Source organism: Anomaloglossus baeobatrachus, chromosome 2, assembly GCF_048569485.1.
Source record: "Anomaloglossus baeobatrachus isolate aAnoBae1 chromosome 2, aAnoBae1.hap1, whole genome shotgun sequence".
NCBI classification, from domain to species: Eukaryota; Metazoa; Chordata; class Amphibia; order Anura; family Aromobatidae; genus Anomaloglossus; species Anomaloglossus baeobatrachus.
In genome coordinates this window covers 24,397,781-24,412,292 of record NC_134354.1, presented here as the reverse complement: position 1 = coordinate 24,412,292, position 14,512 = coordinate 24,397,781, and the positions used below count along the sequence as shown (strand labels likewise).

The window sequence follows — 14,512 nt, the reverse complement described above, 5'->3', positions numbered from 1 at the left end:
TATATATGGTGGATAACACAACATTCACCGTTCACAATAGGGGATGTCACAGCTCACCACCCCCTTATGTACTATGACTAATGACACCTCTATATGCAGTAGATAACACAACATCCACCATTCACAATAGGGGATGTCACAGCTCACCTCCCCCTTATGTACTATGACTAATGACACCTCTATATGCAGTAGATAACACAACATCCACCATTCACAATAGGGGATGTCACAGATCACCGCCTTCCTCTTAATGACTGATGACACCTCTATATTTGGTAGATAACACAGGATTCACCATTCACAATAGGGGATGTCACAGATCACCTCCTTCCTCTCAATGACTGATGACACCTCTATATATGGTAGATAACACAGGATTCACCATTCACAATAGGTGATGTCACAGCTCACCTCCTCCCCCTTTTCCTGTACAATGGCTGATACCACCTCTATATACAGTAGATAACACAGGATCCACCATTCTCAATAAGTGATATCACTGCTCACATCTGCCACCTCTTGTACAATGACTGATAACACCTCTTTATACAATAGGTAACACAGGATCCATCATTCACAATAGGTGATATCACATCTCACCTCCTCCCCCTCCTGTACAATAATTGTATTCATTTATATAGCGCTATTAATTCCACAGCACTTTACATACATTGGCAACACTGTCCCCATTGGGGCTCACAATCAAGAGTAATGACTGATAACACCTCCATATACAGTAGATAAGATGAAATCACAGCTCACCTCCTCCTCCTGTACAATGACTGATAACACCTCTAAATACACTAGATAACACAGGATCCACCATTCACAATAAGTGATGTCACAGCTCACCTCCTTCCCGTCTCTGCACAGTGACCTCTGCACAGATCACAGAGCATGCACACTACTGCAAACAGACGTGAGTAAACATTAAGCATTGTTTTTTCTGGATAATGTGTAAAGCAGAACTCTGAATTCTGTTACCAGTTCATGCCAGGAAAAAAAAGACAATAAATTACAATAAGAACATAAAAATAAATTAAATATATTTAAACTACAGTTCAAAAGTTTGGGGTCACCCAGACAATTTTGTCTTTTCCATGAAAAATCCTACTTTTATTTATCAGATGAGTTGCATAATGAATAAAGAATATAGTCCAGACAGTGACGAGGTCAGAAATAATGATTTTTACTTGAAATAATAATCTTCTCTTCACACTTGGCTTTCGGCACAGAATGCTCGTGTGCAGCAATTCCAGCTTTGCAGAGCTTTGGCATTCTAGCTGTTAATTTGCGGAGGTAATCTGGAGATATTTCCCCCCATGCTTCCTCCTCCCACAAGTTGGATTGGCTTGATGGGGACTTTTTGCACCATACGGTCAAGCTGCTCCCACAACAGCTCTATAGGGTTGAGGTCTGGTGACTGGGCCGGCCGCTCCATTACAGATAGAATACCAGCTGCCGGCTTCTTCCCTGAATAGTTCATGCATAATTTGGAGGTGTGCTTTGGGTCATTGTCCTGTTGTAGGATGAAATTCGCTCCAATCAAGCGCTGTCCACAGGGTATGGCATGGCGTTGTAATATGAAGTGATAGCCTTCCTTATTCAAAATCCCTTTTACCTTGTACAAATCTCCCACTTTACCAGCACCAAAGCAACCCCAGACCATCACATTACCTCCACCATGCTTGACAGATGGCGTCAGGCACTCTTTCAGCATCTTGTCAGTTGTTCTGTGTCTCACAAATGTTCTTCTGTGTGATCCAAAAGGGTACTTTACAGCCTGCGATATCGGTACCGATATCGCTAGCAAGTGTACCCGCCCCATCAGTTGTGTGTCACGGGCAAATCGCTGCCCATGACACACAACATCACTAACACCCGTCACACGGACTTACCTTCCCTGCGACGTCGCTCTGGCCGGCGACTCGCCTCCTTTCTAAGGGTGCGGTTCGTGCGGTGTCACAGCGACATCACACGGCAGCCGTCCAATAGCAGAGGAGAGGGGCGCATATGAGCGGCCGGAACATGACGCCCACCTCCTTCCTTCCTCATTGGCGGTGGAGGCAGGTAAGGAGATGTTCCTCGTTCCTGCGGTGTCACACATAGCGATGTGTGCTGCCACAGGAACGAAGAACAACATCGTACCTGCAGCAGCAACGATATTTGGAAAAGGAGCGACGTGTCAACGAGCAACGATTTTTCACGTTTTTGCGCTCGTTGATCGTCGCTCCTTGGCGTCACAAGCTGCGATGTTGCTAACTGCGCCGGATGTGCGTCACTAATGACGTGACCCCGACGATATATCGTTAGCAATGTTGCAGCGTGTAAAGCACCCTAAAAACCTCAAACTTCGATTCGTCTGTCCATAACACTTTTTTCCAATCTTCCTCTGTCCAATGTCTGTGTTCTTTTGCCCATATTAATCTTTTCCTTTTATTAGCCAGTCTCAGATATGGCTTTTTCTTTGCCCCTCTGCCCTGAAGGCCGGCATCCCGGAGTCGCCTCTTCACTGTAGACATTGACACTGGTGTTTTGCGGGTACTATTTAATGAAGCTGCCAGTTGAGGACCTGTGAGGCGTCGCTTTCTCACACTTGAGACTGTAATGTACTTGTCTTGTTGCTCAGTTGTGCAGCGCGGCCTCCCACTCCTCTTTCTACTCTGGTTACAGCCTGTTTGTGCTCTCCTCTGAAGGGAGTAGTACACACCATTGTAGGAAATCTTCAGTTTCTTGGCAATTTCTCGCAAGAATATCCTTCATTTCTAAGAACAAGAATAGACTGTCGAGTTTCACATGAAAGTTCTCTTTTTCTGCCCAGTTTGAGAGTTTAATGGAACCAACAAATGTAATGCTCCAGATTCTCAACTAGCTGAAAGGAATTAATTATGATTAAGGGCATCAAGCCAGAAACGTGTTAACATCTCTGTGCATTGTCTGTATTGCACTGAATAAACCACCGTGAGCACTCAGCAGGATTATCTTCTTCATTTATTATTGCTGTGCGGCCAGGGCAGGGCCGAATCCGAGTCTGAAGCACGGTGAGGTCAGGCGTGGGTGAGCTGGATTTCTACACAAGCTGAAAGAAAGGTCAGTTTTATAGCTTCTCTAATCAGCAAAACTGTTTTCAGCTGTGCTAACATACTCGCACAAGGGATTTCTAAACATCCATTAGCCTTTAAACACAATGTATCATTAGAAAACTGGAGTGGTGGTTGTTGGAAATGGGCCTCTATACACCTATGTAGACATTGCATTAAAAACCAGACGTTTGCAGCGAGAATAGTCATTTACCACATTAACAATGTGTAGAGGGGATTTCGGTGTAATTTAATGTTAGCTTCATTGACAAAAATATTTGCTTTTCTTTCAAAAATAAGGAAATATCCAAGTGACCCCCTAAACTTTTGAACTGTATGTGTGTGTGTGTGTGTGTGTGTGTTATACATATACAAACACACATATGTGTGTGTGTATATATATATATATATATATATATATATATATATATATAATATACACATATTAGAAAACTAATACTTCATGCACTTATTAAAGAATTCTAAAGTAAAGGGAATGAAGAGCGGTTATAAAGGATACCTGTGACTGTGGAGGGTCGGCCCTGTCTTCTAAGAGACAGGCAGTACATTGATGTCAATAGGCACTGTGTAATACTTCACTTTTCCTGCGGGGGCACTGCATGGAAATTGAGCATTTACTACAGCTAATCGATGACGAGTGGTGCGGTGGGGTCTCCTATATCAATTTTACTGACTTCTTCCGGGCTTCAATACTATGTGGTATATGGGCAACTGGGGCTTGGAGACTTTTTGGTTCTGTTATGGCCTTTAAAAAGTAACCAAATATTTGCCAAAACTTTTTCTTTTGTTTCTTTAATTGCCTGCAAAAGCCGATCAAAGCACCCATAAAAAGTGCGCAGGTCTAGGCTTTCTATTGAATCCATACTCCGCGATGCTCTTCTTAGGGGGTCTTTTCACTGATCGCTGGGGGTCTCAGGATGATAGGAACAACAGCAATACAACAGTGAGGGAAACCGTGGGAGCAGGGAACAATACAAAGCATCCACCAGCAGTAACACCTACCTGGATCGCTTCGTATAACAAACAAACAGCAACAACAACAAGGCAAGGATCAACACAACGCTGGAGAAAAATCCAATTGGATAGCGGATGGAGTCTAAAAAAGAAAAAAAAAACAAAAACAAAAGCCGTGGTAAGAAGCGAAGAGTAAGGCTAAGTTCACACATCCTGTGTTTTGCATCAGTCACAATCCGTCGCCTTGGGGAATTACGGTAGCCTGCAAAATATTTTGCAGGAATCCTGTATTTCCCCATAGACTTATATTAGCGACGGATTGCGACTGATGACCCTGCGTTGCATCCGCTGCGTCGCGGTCCGTCGTTTTTGACTGACCGCCGAACGGGGAGCAACGCAGAATGTAACGTTTTTCGGGCCGTCAAAAACAACGCACCGCGCAGGAATCCGTCGCGATCCGCCAAGCTTGTAATGCATGTCTATGGTGCAGGATTCCGTTGTAATCCGTCTTACAACGGAATCCAGCGCAGGATTCCGTCATGCTCTACTGAGCATGCCCAGCATGTTTGGCACGCCCACTGGGCTGTCCCAAACACAGACGGATCATGACTGATCCGTCAAAAAACGGACGCACAGCGGATGTAACGGACGCAACTGATCCGTTTTTTCACAGGATTCCTGTGAAAGGAATCCTGTGAAAAACACATCAGTTGCATCAGTTGACATCTTGAAAATGACTGATCCGTTGCTGACGGACCTGACGGATTGAAAACACAGGATGTGTGAACTTAGCCTAAATGTTTGACTTCTATTCAACTTGTGGTGAACTAGAGCGAGATGAGACGAGCGAAGGCTCCGACAACCTACAGAACCTTCTGCTCCAGCAAACTCCGAGGACAAGCAATGACCCCTGCATCCTGGACACAGTCACACATGGCCGAGCTCCTGCTGCTCCTCGTCTCATTCCCACAGCACTCTCCACAGTCTGTGACTAAAGGCCCAGTCACACTAAACAACTTACCAGCGATCCCAACAACGATACAACCTGATAGGGATCGCTGGTAAGTTGCTAGGAGGTTGCTGGTGAGATGTCACACTAACCGACGCTCCAGCAATCCCACCAGCAACCTGACCTGGCAGGGATCGCTGGAGCGTCGCTACGTGATGCTGCGCTTGGTAACTAAGGTAAGTATCGGGTAACCAATCCGATATTTACCTAGGTTACCAGCGCACACCGCTTAGCGCTGGCTCACTGCACACCTAGCCACAGTACACATCAGGTTAATTACCCGATGTGTACTCTGCTATGTGTGCAGGGAGCTGGCTTCTGAAGACGCTGGTAACCACGGTAAACATCGGGTAACCAAGAAGCCCTTCCCTTGGTTACCCGATATTTACCTTAGTTACCAGCGTCCGCCGCTCTCACGCTGCCAGTGCCGGCTCCCTGTTCCCTGCACTCCTAGCCACAGTACACATCAGGTTAATTACCCGATATGTACTCCGGCTACGTGTGCAGGGAGCAGAGAGCCGGCACTGGCAGCATAAGAGCGGCGGACGCTGGTAACTAAGGTAAATATCGGGTAACCAAGGAAAGGGCTTCTTGGTTACCCGATATTTACATTGGTTACCAGCCTCCGCAGAAGCCGGCTCCTGCTCACTGCACATTCAGTTGTTGCTGTCTCGCTGTCACACACAGCGATCTGTGCTTCACAGCGGGACAGCAACAACTAAAAAATGGTCCAGGACATTCAGCAACAACCAACGACCTCACAGCAGGGGCCAGGTTGTTGCTGGATGTCACACACAGCAACATCGCTAGCAAGTTGTGCCTCAGCAGCGATGTTGCTTAGTGTGACAATACCTTTATACTCAACTATGTGCCTGACAGATTTTCCCCTTAGACCCCACTAGAGTTCATCTCCTTCCTCCCTGAAGAGACAATTTTAATATATTCCAGAGGAACATTGCAGATTTAAGACTCCTCAGTGGCAGCCAGATTGGTCTGTCAGTCTCCGCACGACGAAAAGTTTTCGCCTTCAACCCAACTACAGCATCTCATACAGCCAGATCAGATCTCGTACTTTGCACTGATGAGGGGCAATCACCCAGAAACACCGTGTCTGCAAATTGAGGATCTGATCTGGCATAAATCCTAGGTCTTATGAAAAGGCTTGTTAAAGGGCCACTTTTGACTAGGATTGCTACTTCCAATAGGTGACACTAGAGTTCATCTACTTCCTCCCTGAAGAGACAATTTGACAGATCCTGGAATACACTGGGATTATAGTATTTCTACATAAGTGCCCAGTAAAATGTGATACCAGAATATAAGCTCTGCACTGGCAGTGACCAAGCAGTGATCAATAAAGTCTGCAGAATTGGGAATACAGCTCTGGGGTATAATACACAATAAGTAATGTATGTACACAGTGACTGCACCAGCAGAATAGTGAGTGCAGCTCTGGGGTATAATACACAGAATCAGTAATGTAATGTATGTGCACAGTGACTGCACCAGCAGAATAGTGAGTGCAGCTCTGGAGTATAATACAGGAGGTAACTCAGGATCAGTAATGTAATGTATGTACACAGTGACTGCACCAGCAGAATAGTGAGTGCAGCTCTGGAGTATAATACAGGAGGTAACTCAGGATCAGTAATGTAATGTATGTACACAGTGACTGCACCAGCAGAATAGTGAGTGCAGCTCTGGAGTATAATACCGGAGGTCACTCAGGATCAGTAATGTAATGTATGTACACAGTGACTGCACCAGCAGACTAGTGAGTGCAGCTCTGGAGTATAATACAGGAGGTAACTCAGGATCAGTAATGTAAAGTATGTACACAGTGACTGCACCAGCAGAATAGTGAGTGCAGCTCTGGAGTATAATACAGGAGGTAACTCAGGATCAGTAATGTAAAGTATGTACACAGTGACTGCACCAGCAGAATAGTGAGTGCAGCTCTGGAGTATAATACAGGAGGTAACTCAGGATCAGTAATGTAATGTATGTACACAGTGACTGCACCAGCAGAATAGTGAGTGCAGCTCTGGAGTATAATACAGGAGGTAACTCAGGATCAGTAATGTAATGTATGTACACAGTGACTGCACCAGCAGAATAGTGAGTGCAGCTCTGGAGTATAATACAGGAGGTCACTCAGGATCAGTAATGTAATGTATGTATACAGTGACTGCACCAGCAGAATAGTGAGTGCAGCTCTGGAGTATAATACAGGAGGTAACTCAGGATCAGTAATGTAATGTATGTACACAGGGACTGCACCAGCAGAATAGTGAGTGCAGCTCTGGAGTGTAATACAGGAGGTAACTCAGGATCAGTAATGTAATGTATGTACACAGTGACTGCACCAGCAGAATAGTGAGTGCAGCTCTGGAGTATAATACAGGAGGTAACTCAGGATCAGTAATGTAATGTATGTACACAGTGACTGCACCAGCAGAATAGTGAGTGCAGCTCTGGAGTATAATACCGGAGGTAACTCAGGATCAGTAATGTAATGTATGTACACAGTGACTGCACCAGCAGAATAGTGAGTGCAGCTCTGGAGTATAATACAGGATGTAACTCTGGATCAGAACAAGATAAGCAATGTAATGCACATCGTGAATGATAACGTGTAATTTAATTTTAATGGGGTTGTACATGCTGTTGCTTCCCAAGTAAAAGAGAAACCTTATACTTAGCTTATACATTAACACTGTTCCAGAGCTATCAGCACCAGATCTCCCACTATTTATGTTACATCACGTGAGCGCTGCAGCCAATCAGCTGCCAGTAATGGGCTGCAGTACTGACACCTTTCTGGACGAACAGATTTCGTCCAAGAGAAATGTGAGAAAAGTAGACTATTAGTGGTCGCTAATTGGCTGCAGCGCTCACATAACATACAGTAAGTATGTAGACCTGGCGCCGTCACCAGGATGGCTCCATTGTGGGATGGGAGTGTAAGATTTAGTAATTTTAATCAGAGGACTACCCTTTAGCTGTGCCCCCTTCTTACCTTTCGTTGTGTGTATGTAAAAGAATCCTCGGTTCTTTCCAAGTGCGTTTGTTGCTTCACAAATGTACAATCCATCGTCTGTGGCATTCAGAACCGCCGATGCCCCGGGGAGCAAATCTTCCCCCTTTTGTTTGTTTTTTCTGTAATAAAAATAAAACAAAGCGTTACTTAATTCATTAGGCTTTAATTCGTAGAAGAGAAGCATTGTATGAATTCCTGCTTTTGTCTTGAACCCATTCCCGTCATGCCCCTTTCTCGCTCCTTTCACTCACATTCCTCATCCCAATGTGTAATTGTAGCTGAGCGCGTCTCTACAGCATCCAAGCTTCACATGCAAGAAATATTCCAGAAATTCTGTCTTCTGTGAGGTTAAGGAGCTGCAAGTATTTCAAGAGTTTTCCTTTTGACCTCAAGTATGATATAATTGTTACTAATTTGCCTAATCGTGTCCTCCAGCAGTGCACTAGGACAGCAAACTGTGATAAAAGCTGCTGCTCGTCAATGAGATGACTCTGCTCATCTTAACTCGATCTATACAGCAAAGCAATGCAAGCAGTGGAAAGCAGGAAATGTCAGCCTTGAAAATATTCTAGTTACCAACGTAATACCTAAAATATTAAAGGGAAGTGGTGGGAAAAAAGAACATGTTTATAATTCTATAAATATCTGCTCTAACTACTATTAATACATGAGGATTTATTCCCTTAAAATCTGAGTCATCGTACACCAGTAAGTGAATTTTGCTGTCATCAAGCCAATAAAGAAGCGGAAAGAGTTGCCATTTTTACGTTTGATGCTTCGGACGAGGTGTTCTCACTTTTATTGACCCACCATTATCTTGGTTTCGTTGATCTGTACTTTAGTCTTTAGGTTTTTTTACGTTTGTCCCAAAAAATGAATATATACCCCAAACTGAAGACGGAAAATCAAATCTTCCATGGAGCCAGGAGGTAACTTCAGAGGACACCGGTGGTTCAGGGGCTGAGGCTGTTGGATTTCAGAACTGGATTTGGAATTCTACAAGAAGCAAAATCGGAGTTTGTGGGGTTGTAGAGTGTGTTCTCTTCATCCTGGCTTGGGTTTTCTTCAGGTACCCCAATTTTGTCCAAAAAACTAAAAATATAATAAGAGGCTAATTGACTTTCTATGAAACTGATCCAAGATTGTGTCTATTCTAAATAGGTAAAGTAAAAGGAGCACCCTGTCTGAAAGTTTATGGGGCACATTGTTCCTTGCAGAGTTTATGGGGCACATTGTTCCTTGCAGAGTTTATGGGGCACATTGTTCCTTGCACAGTTTATGGGGCACATTGTTCCTTGCACTTATTGGACACATTGTGCCTTGCACGGTTTATGGGAGCAGTGTAACGCTCACGGCCAGTGTAGGGGCAGTGAGCGGGGTTAGTGGACCACAGGGAGGACCCGCTTATACCCTTTAGTGAAGGGGCTTAACGGCTTAACTAAGCACCTACCACAATGGGGATGCCAGGTACCACTCCCAGTGCACTGGCTTGAACTGTGGTAGCTGACACCCAGGGGAGGTGCGGACACTGGTATGAGTAAAGGTATAGTCAGGATGACTGAGGCAGACAGGTAGGCAGGTACGGACAGGTATGGTGGGCACGGCAGGGACAAATAGGTATGGGAAGGGTAGGTACAGGTGACAGGGATAATGGGACAGGAGCACGGGAACCTGACAGCTATCTAGCAGACTGAAGACTGACTAATTAAAGGCATTGCGCAGGCACCTTCCCTAATGGGAGGGTGACTTAAATACGTAGTGCCTGGAAGGCTTAAAGACATTTACTGGAAATAGCATGCTGGCCCTTTAAGAGGAGGGCCGGTGTTCATGCATACTAGGCCCGTTCCCGAGGGCCTGTGCCCTGTACGCAGGCCCCAGGAGGAGAAGGAAGCAGATGAGCACATGGGCTGCTGCGGAGCTGCGGGGCAGGATGCAACCCGACGGCGGCGAGTAAGTCGGCGTCGCTGCAGTGGTGCCGGCGTTACAGGCACACTCTATCAAGTACTATTTTGGGGGAACACTAGCTTGCACTGTCTATATGAGCCCCAGACCGCACATGCAAATCCAAAAATTCACAAAACTGAAGCATTATGATCAGAATGTAAGAAGGCCACTACCATGTCACAGCGAATTCCTCAGTAGGTCCCTAACTTGTCAGCCATAGAGCCATGTAGGAGGAGCGACCCGGGTGCCCCACAGCACCCACTCTGCAAGACAAAGCCTTCACAGCTCCAGGTCACACCACAACAACAATGGCCGCCACACATCCACATATTTACATGAGATAGATTTCCTAATATGATTTAGAAAAAAAAGGCTAAAGTTGCATGGTTTAGACTTTGTTTGATCACTGAAATTTACTGTTGCAATCCTGGCACATCTGAATGCTATTCTTGGGGAGTTTGAGTGAAGCTCGTAATTGAGTCACAAAAGCACGTCTGAAATGTGATGTGGTCCTGGCTGAGGTCAGGCATTTTTAATAAGTACTATAATCACAATGTGACTGTAGGATAGTGAGGGACAGAGGGCTCCTACATTGTCCCTGAGGCTACGGGACCTTAGGCTGTCGCTACCTCCGGATTACCCCTGATGGTAGAGATGCCAGAGTCCCGTGCCTTACTATACTTCTGAGTAAAGCTAATCTGTTCGCCCCCTCTCCCAGGGAAGAAAGGAGTAGGAGTGTGATGGCAACACAGATTAAGACAGACAGGGAAAAAACAAAACTCATACACTCTGCAAACTCTTGGAAACACACAATATAAACAAAGGAGAAAAGCAAGAGAAGTAAGGCAGCAACAAAAGGACAACAACGGCTAACATCACAACTACTCACAGCAAAGAGATACTACAGCCACCAGTAAGTTTGGATCACAACACCTCACCAAACCTGTATAGAGAAGCTATAGCTGGCATTAAAGGAGGAGTCCATGACAGTTGGCAATGTTTGTAAAAACCTCTTTGTGGCGACTCTGATTGGCACTGTTCATAATGAGTCTCCATTGCACCATTAGTAGGATAGCTATTAATCTCTCCTTATGAGGTGTATTTGAGGATGGGTCTGATATGTGAAGAATGACCTCTCTATATATGGTTTTCTCGAATTCCTGGAAATTGTGTTAAACCGAATTTTGAGAATTACAAAAAAAAAAAAAAGAATGCCGAGACTCTTACTGGACCACATGATTACATCCACAGATTTTAATGTCATGGCCCAAGCACAATGGCACCTCTCCATTACGCTTGGTCAGATTCCATGTAAATGGAACTATTATTCTTCACCCAAAAACAACGCTTCCTATTACTTTTTATTTTAGTATTATTATTTTTTTTTTTTTTACAAAATCTAAATCCTAATAGGAAAAGTGCTAAAAATGACTCAAATAGGAACAGCCAGTGTGGCAGCCATTGTTCGAAAGAACTAAGGAGCAACACAAAAGAAGCCACGGGAGTCAAAACACGTCTAACCATAAAAATCTTCTACACTGTGTGCGATCACTGCAGTTCAAGAATATAAAACTAAATTCAAAAGCTGTCTATTAAATAACTTGAAAAATGTACAGATTTAAGAATGAGTTTTTACCCCACCCTGTCTTCTGTGAACTCTGCCTATAGACAGTGGGGAAAAAAAGTATTTAGTCAGCCTCCAATTGTGCACGTTCTCCCCCTTATAAAGATGAGGTTTGCCTGTAATTGACATCATAGGTGACCACAACTAAGAGACAAAAATGAGAAAATAAATCCAGAAGAAAATGACCGTCTAATTTGGCAAGATTTTTGTTTGTAAATTATGATGGAAAATAAGTATTTAGCCTCCTAAAAACATGCAAGATTTCTGGCTCTCACAGACCTGTAACTTCTTCTGTAAGAGGCTCCTCTGTCCTCCACTCATTACCTGTAGTAATGGCTCCTGTTTGAACTGGTTATCAGTATAAAAGACTCCTGTCCACAACCTCAGTCACACTCCAAACTCCACTATGGTTAAGACAAAAGAGCTGTCGAGGGACACCAGAAACAAAATTGTAGCCCCACACCAGGCTGGGAAGACTGAATGTGCAATAGGCAAGCAGCTTGGTTTGATGAAATCAACTGTGGGAGCAATAATAAGAAAATGGAAGACATACAAGACCACTGATAATCTCCCTCCATCTGGGGCTCCACGCAAGATCTCACCCCGTGGGGTCAAAATGATCACAAGAACGGTGAGCAAAAATCCCAGAACCACATGGGGGGACCTAGTGAATCACCTCATAGAGCTGGGTCCACCGTAACAAAGGCTACCATCAGTAACACACTACGCCGCCAGGGACCTTAGATCCTGCAGTGCCAGACGTATTCCCCTGCTTAAGCCAGTACATGTTCGGGCCCATCTAAAGTTTGCTAGAGAGCATTTGGATTATCCAGAAGAGTATTGGGAGAATGTCATATGGCCAGATGAACCAAAGTAGAACTGTTTGGTAGAAACACAACTCGTCGTGTTTGAAGGAGACAGAATGCTGAGTTGCATCCAAAGCACACCATACCTACACTGTGAAGCATGGAGGTGGCAATATTATGCCTTGGTGCTGGGCCAGGATACATGAAAGGGGCCATGTATCGTGAGATTTTGAGTGCAAACCTCCTTCCATCAGCAACGGCATTGAAAGTCCGTGTTGCCCAGCGACAGGCTCAAAACATCACTGCTCTAGAGGAGATCTGCATGGAGGAATGGGTCAACATACCACCAACAGTGTGTGCTAACCTCGTGAAGACGTACAGAAAACGTTTGACCTCTGTAATTGCCAACAAAGGATATAGAACAAAATATTAAGATGAACTTTTGTTATTGACCAAATACTTATTTTCCACCATAATTTGCAAAATAAATCTCGCCAAATCAGACGCGGTGATTTTCTGGATCTGTTTTCTCATTTTGTCTCTCATAGTTGTGGTCAGTTATGATGTTGGTGGCTGACTGGTGGCCTGGACACATCCTCTTCTTTTGGATCCAATATCTTCTCTCCATTAGTGGGTGCGGCTGCAGTGGTCGGAACAGCATCCCTTGAACATTTGGTTCTTACAACCAGCATCGGAGTTGTGAGGCACACAACTCATTAGTTTAAGCGACTCAAATCATGACTTCTTGCTGATCACTCCTCGATATCACAAATTGAGTGCTCCATCTATTCATCATTTGTTTGCCCTTGACTATCATGAATTGGCTATGATGCCATCATAGAAAACCAAAAGGTAGTACCAAGGATGCTCTGTTTCTGAGGGTGGTAACTATTAAAGTCAACCTTGGACCACTTTGTCTTCACTTCAGCCCATATTTGTGGTGGACCTACCAATTTCCTTCAAGTCTGTGGTCTTTTACTGCTGGAAATCTCGAGCTCTACAATTATTATTTATATATTCCTTTAAATTTCACCCAATTTATCCAGTCTTAAAAAAACAAAACAAAAAACAAAACAGTTCAATTAAGGGCACCAGAATTTCCATTTTCTATCCCAAGTAAAATAATAAAGTTAGTTTTGTGTGAGAGATGGCTCAATCCTGGTAATGGCCTTGTAGTTCTATACGTAAGGTTATGAAATTAAGGGATATGAATGTACGTCAAGGCTTGACAGTAATCCTACTAGAGTATTACTGACAGATCTATATTGTGTTCTAAAGGATAGTGGTGGCTAATTTTTATGGAATTCCAAATTATTATAAAAGAATCCAATACATTTCCCCTATTGTGGGCAGACTAAATTTGATTTTCTTTTTCCCAGCCTAGCAATTTGACATGGTTTTAACACCTTTCATAATTAGCACAAGATTATACGTCAGATATATATCTAATTTCTCTTTGAAACATCGTTTTGGTTTTTTTTTACAAACACTGGGTACTGCAATGGGGGCCAGTTTCACCCCAGAATTATTTACCTACACTTTTATGGGTTGTTTTGAAAGCTATATATATATATATATATATATATATATATATATATATATATATATATATATAATGACCTGACACGGACCACACAATTATCTCAATCTGTGTCCTGCTTCATTTTTCCTGTTGTCACCTTGCAGGTAAAATTAAACGCTTGGTGGCGGATTCCAAGCAGATCATAGCAATTGATCTGTGATCAGCTAATCATCAGGCTACTCTTGTTTAAAGAATATTGTATTTCAATGCAAAGTTGTGATGAGTCTTGAAAGTCCCATTTACTTAGGGGCACTTTGCACACTACAACGCAAGCCGATGCTTGCGATGCCGAGCGCGATAGTCCCCGCCCCAGTCGCAGCTGCGATATCTTGTGATAGCTGCCGTAGCGAACATTATCGCTACGGCAGCTTCACATGCACTTACCTGCCCTGCGACGTCGCTCTGGCCGGCGACCCGCCACACGGCAGGCGGCCAATAGAAGCGGAGGGGCG

The 14,512-nt window shown here is 44.0% G+C and overlaps 1 protein-coding gene across 3 annotated transcripts in view; it reads right to left on the bottom strand.

The window, feature by feature from the left end:
- LOC142290871 (nectin-3-like protein) overlaps nucleotides 1-14,512 on the bottom strand; it is a 137,759-nt gene that overhangs the window by 79,527 nt on the left and 43,720 nt on the right. For all 3 annotated transcript variants that reach the window (XM_075334931.1, XM_075334932.1, XM_075334933.1), the window contains exons 5-6: nucleotides 8,084-8,223; nucleotides 4,104-4,197 (exon numbers count right to left, since the gene is read on the bottom strand). In XM_075334931.1, coding sequence (XP_075191046.1) covers nucleotides 4,104-4,197; nucleotides 8,084-8,223 — 234 coding nt within the window. The remainder of the gene's footprint in view (nucleotides 1-4,103; nucleotides 4,198-8,083; nucleotides 8,224-14,512) is intronic.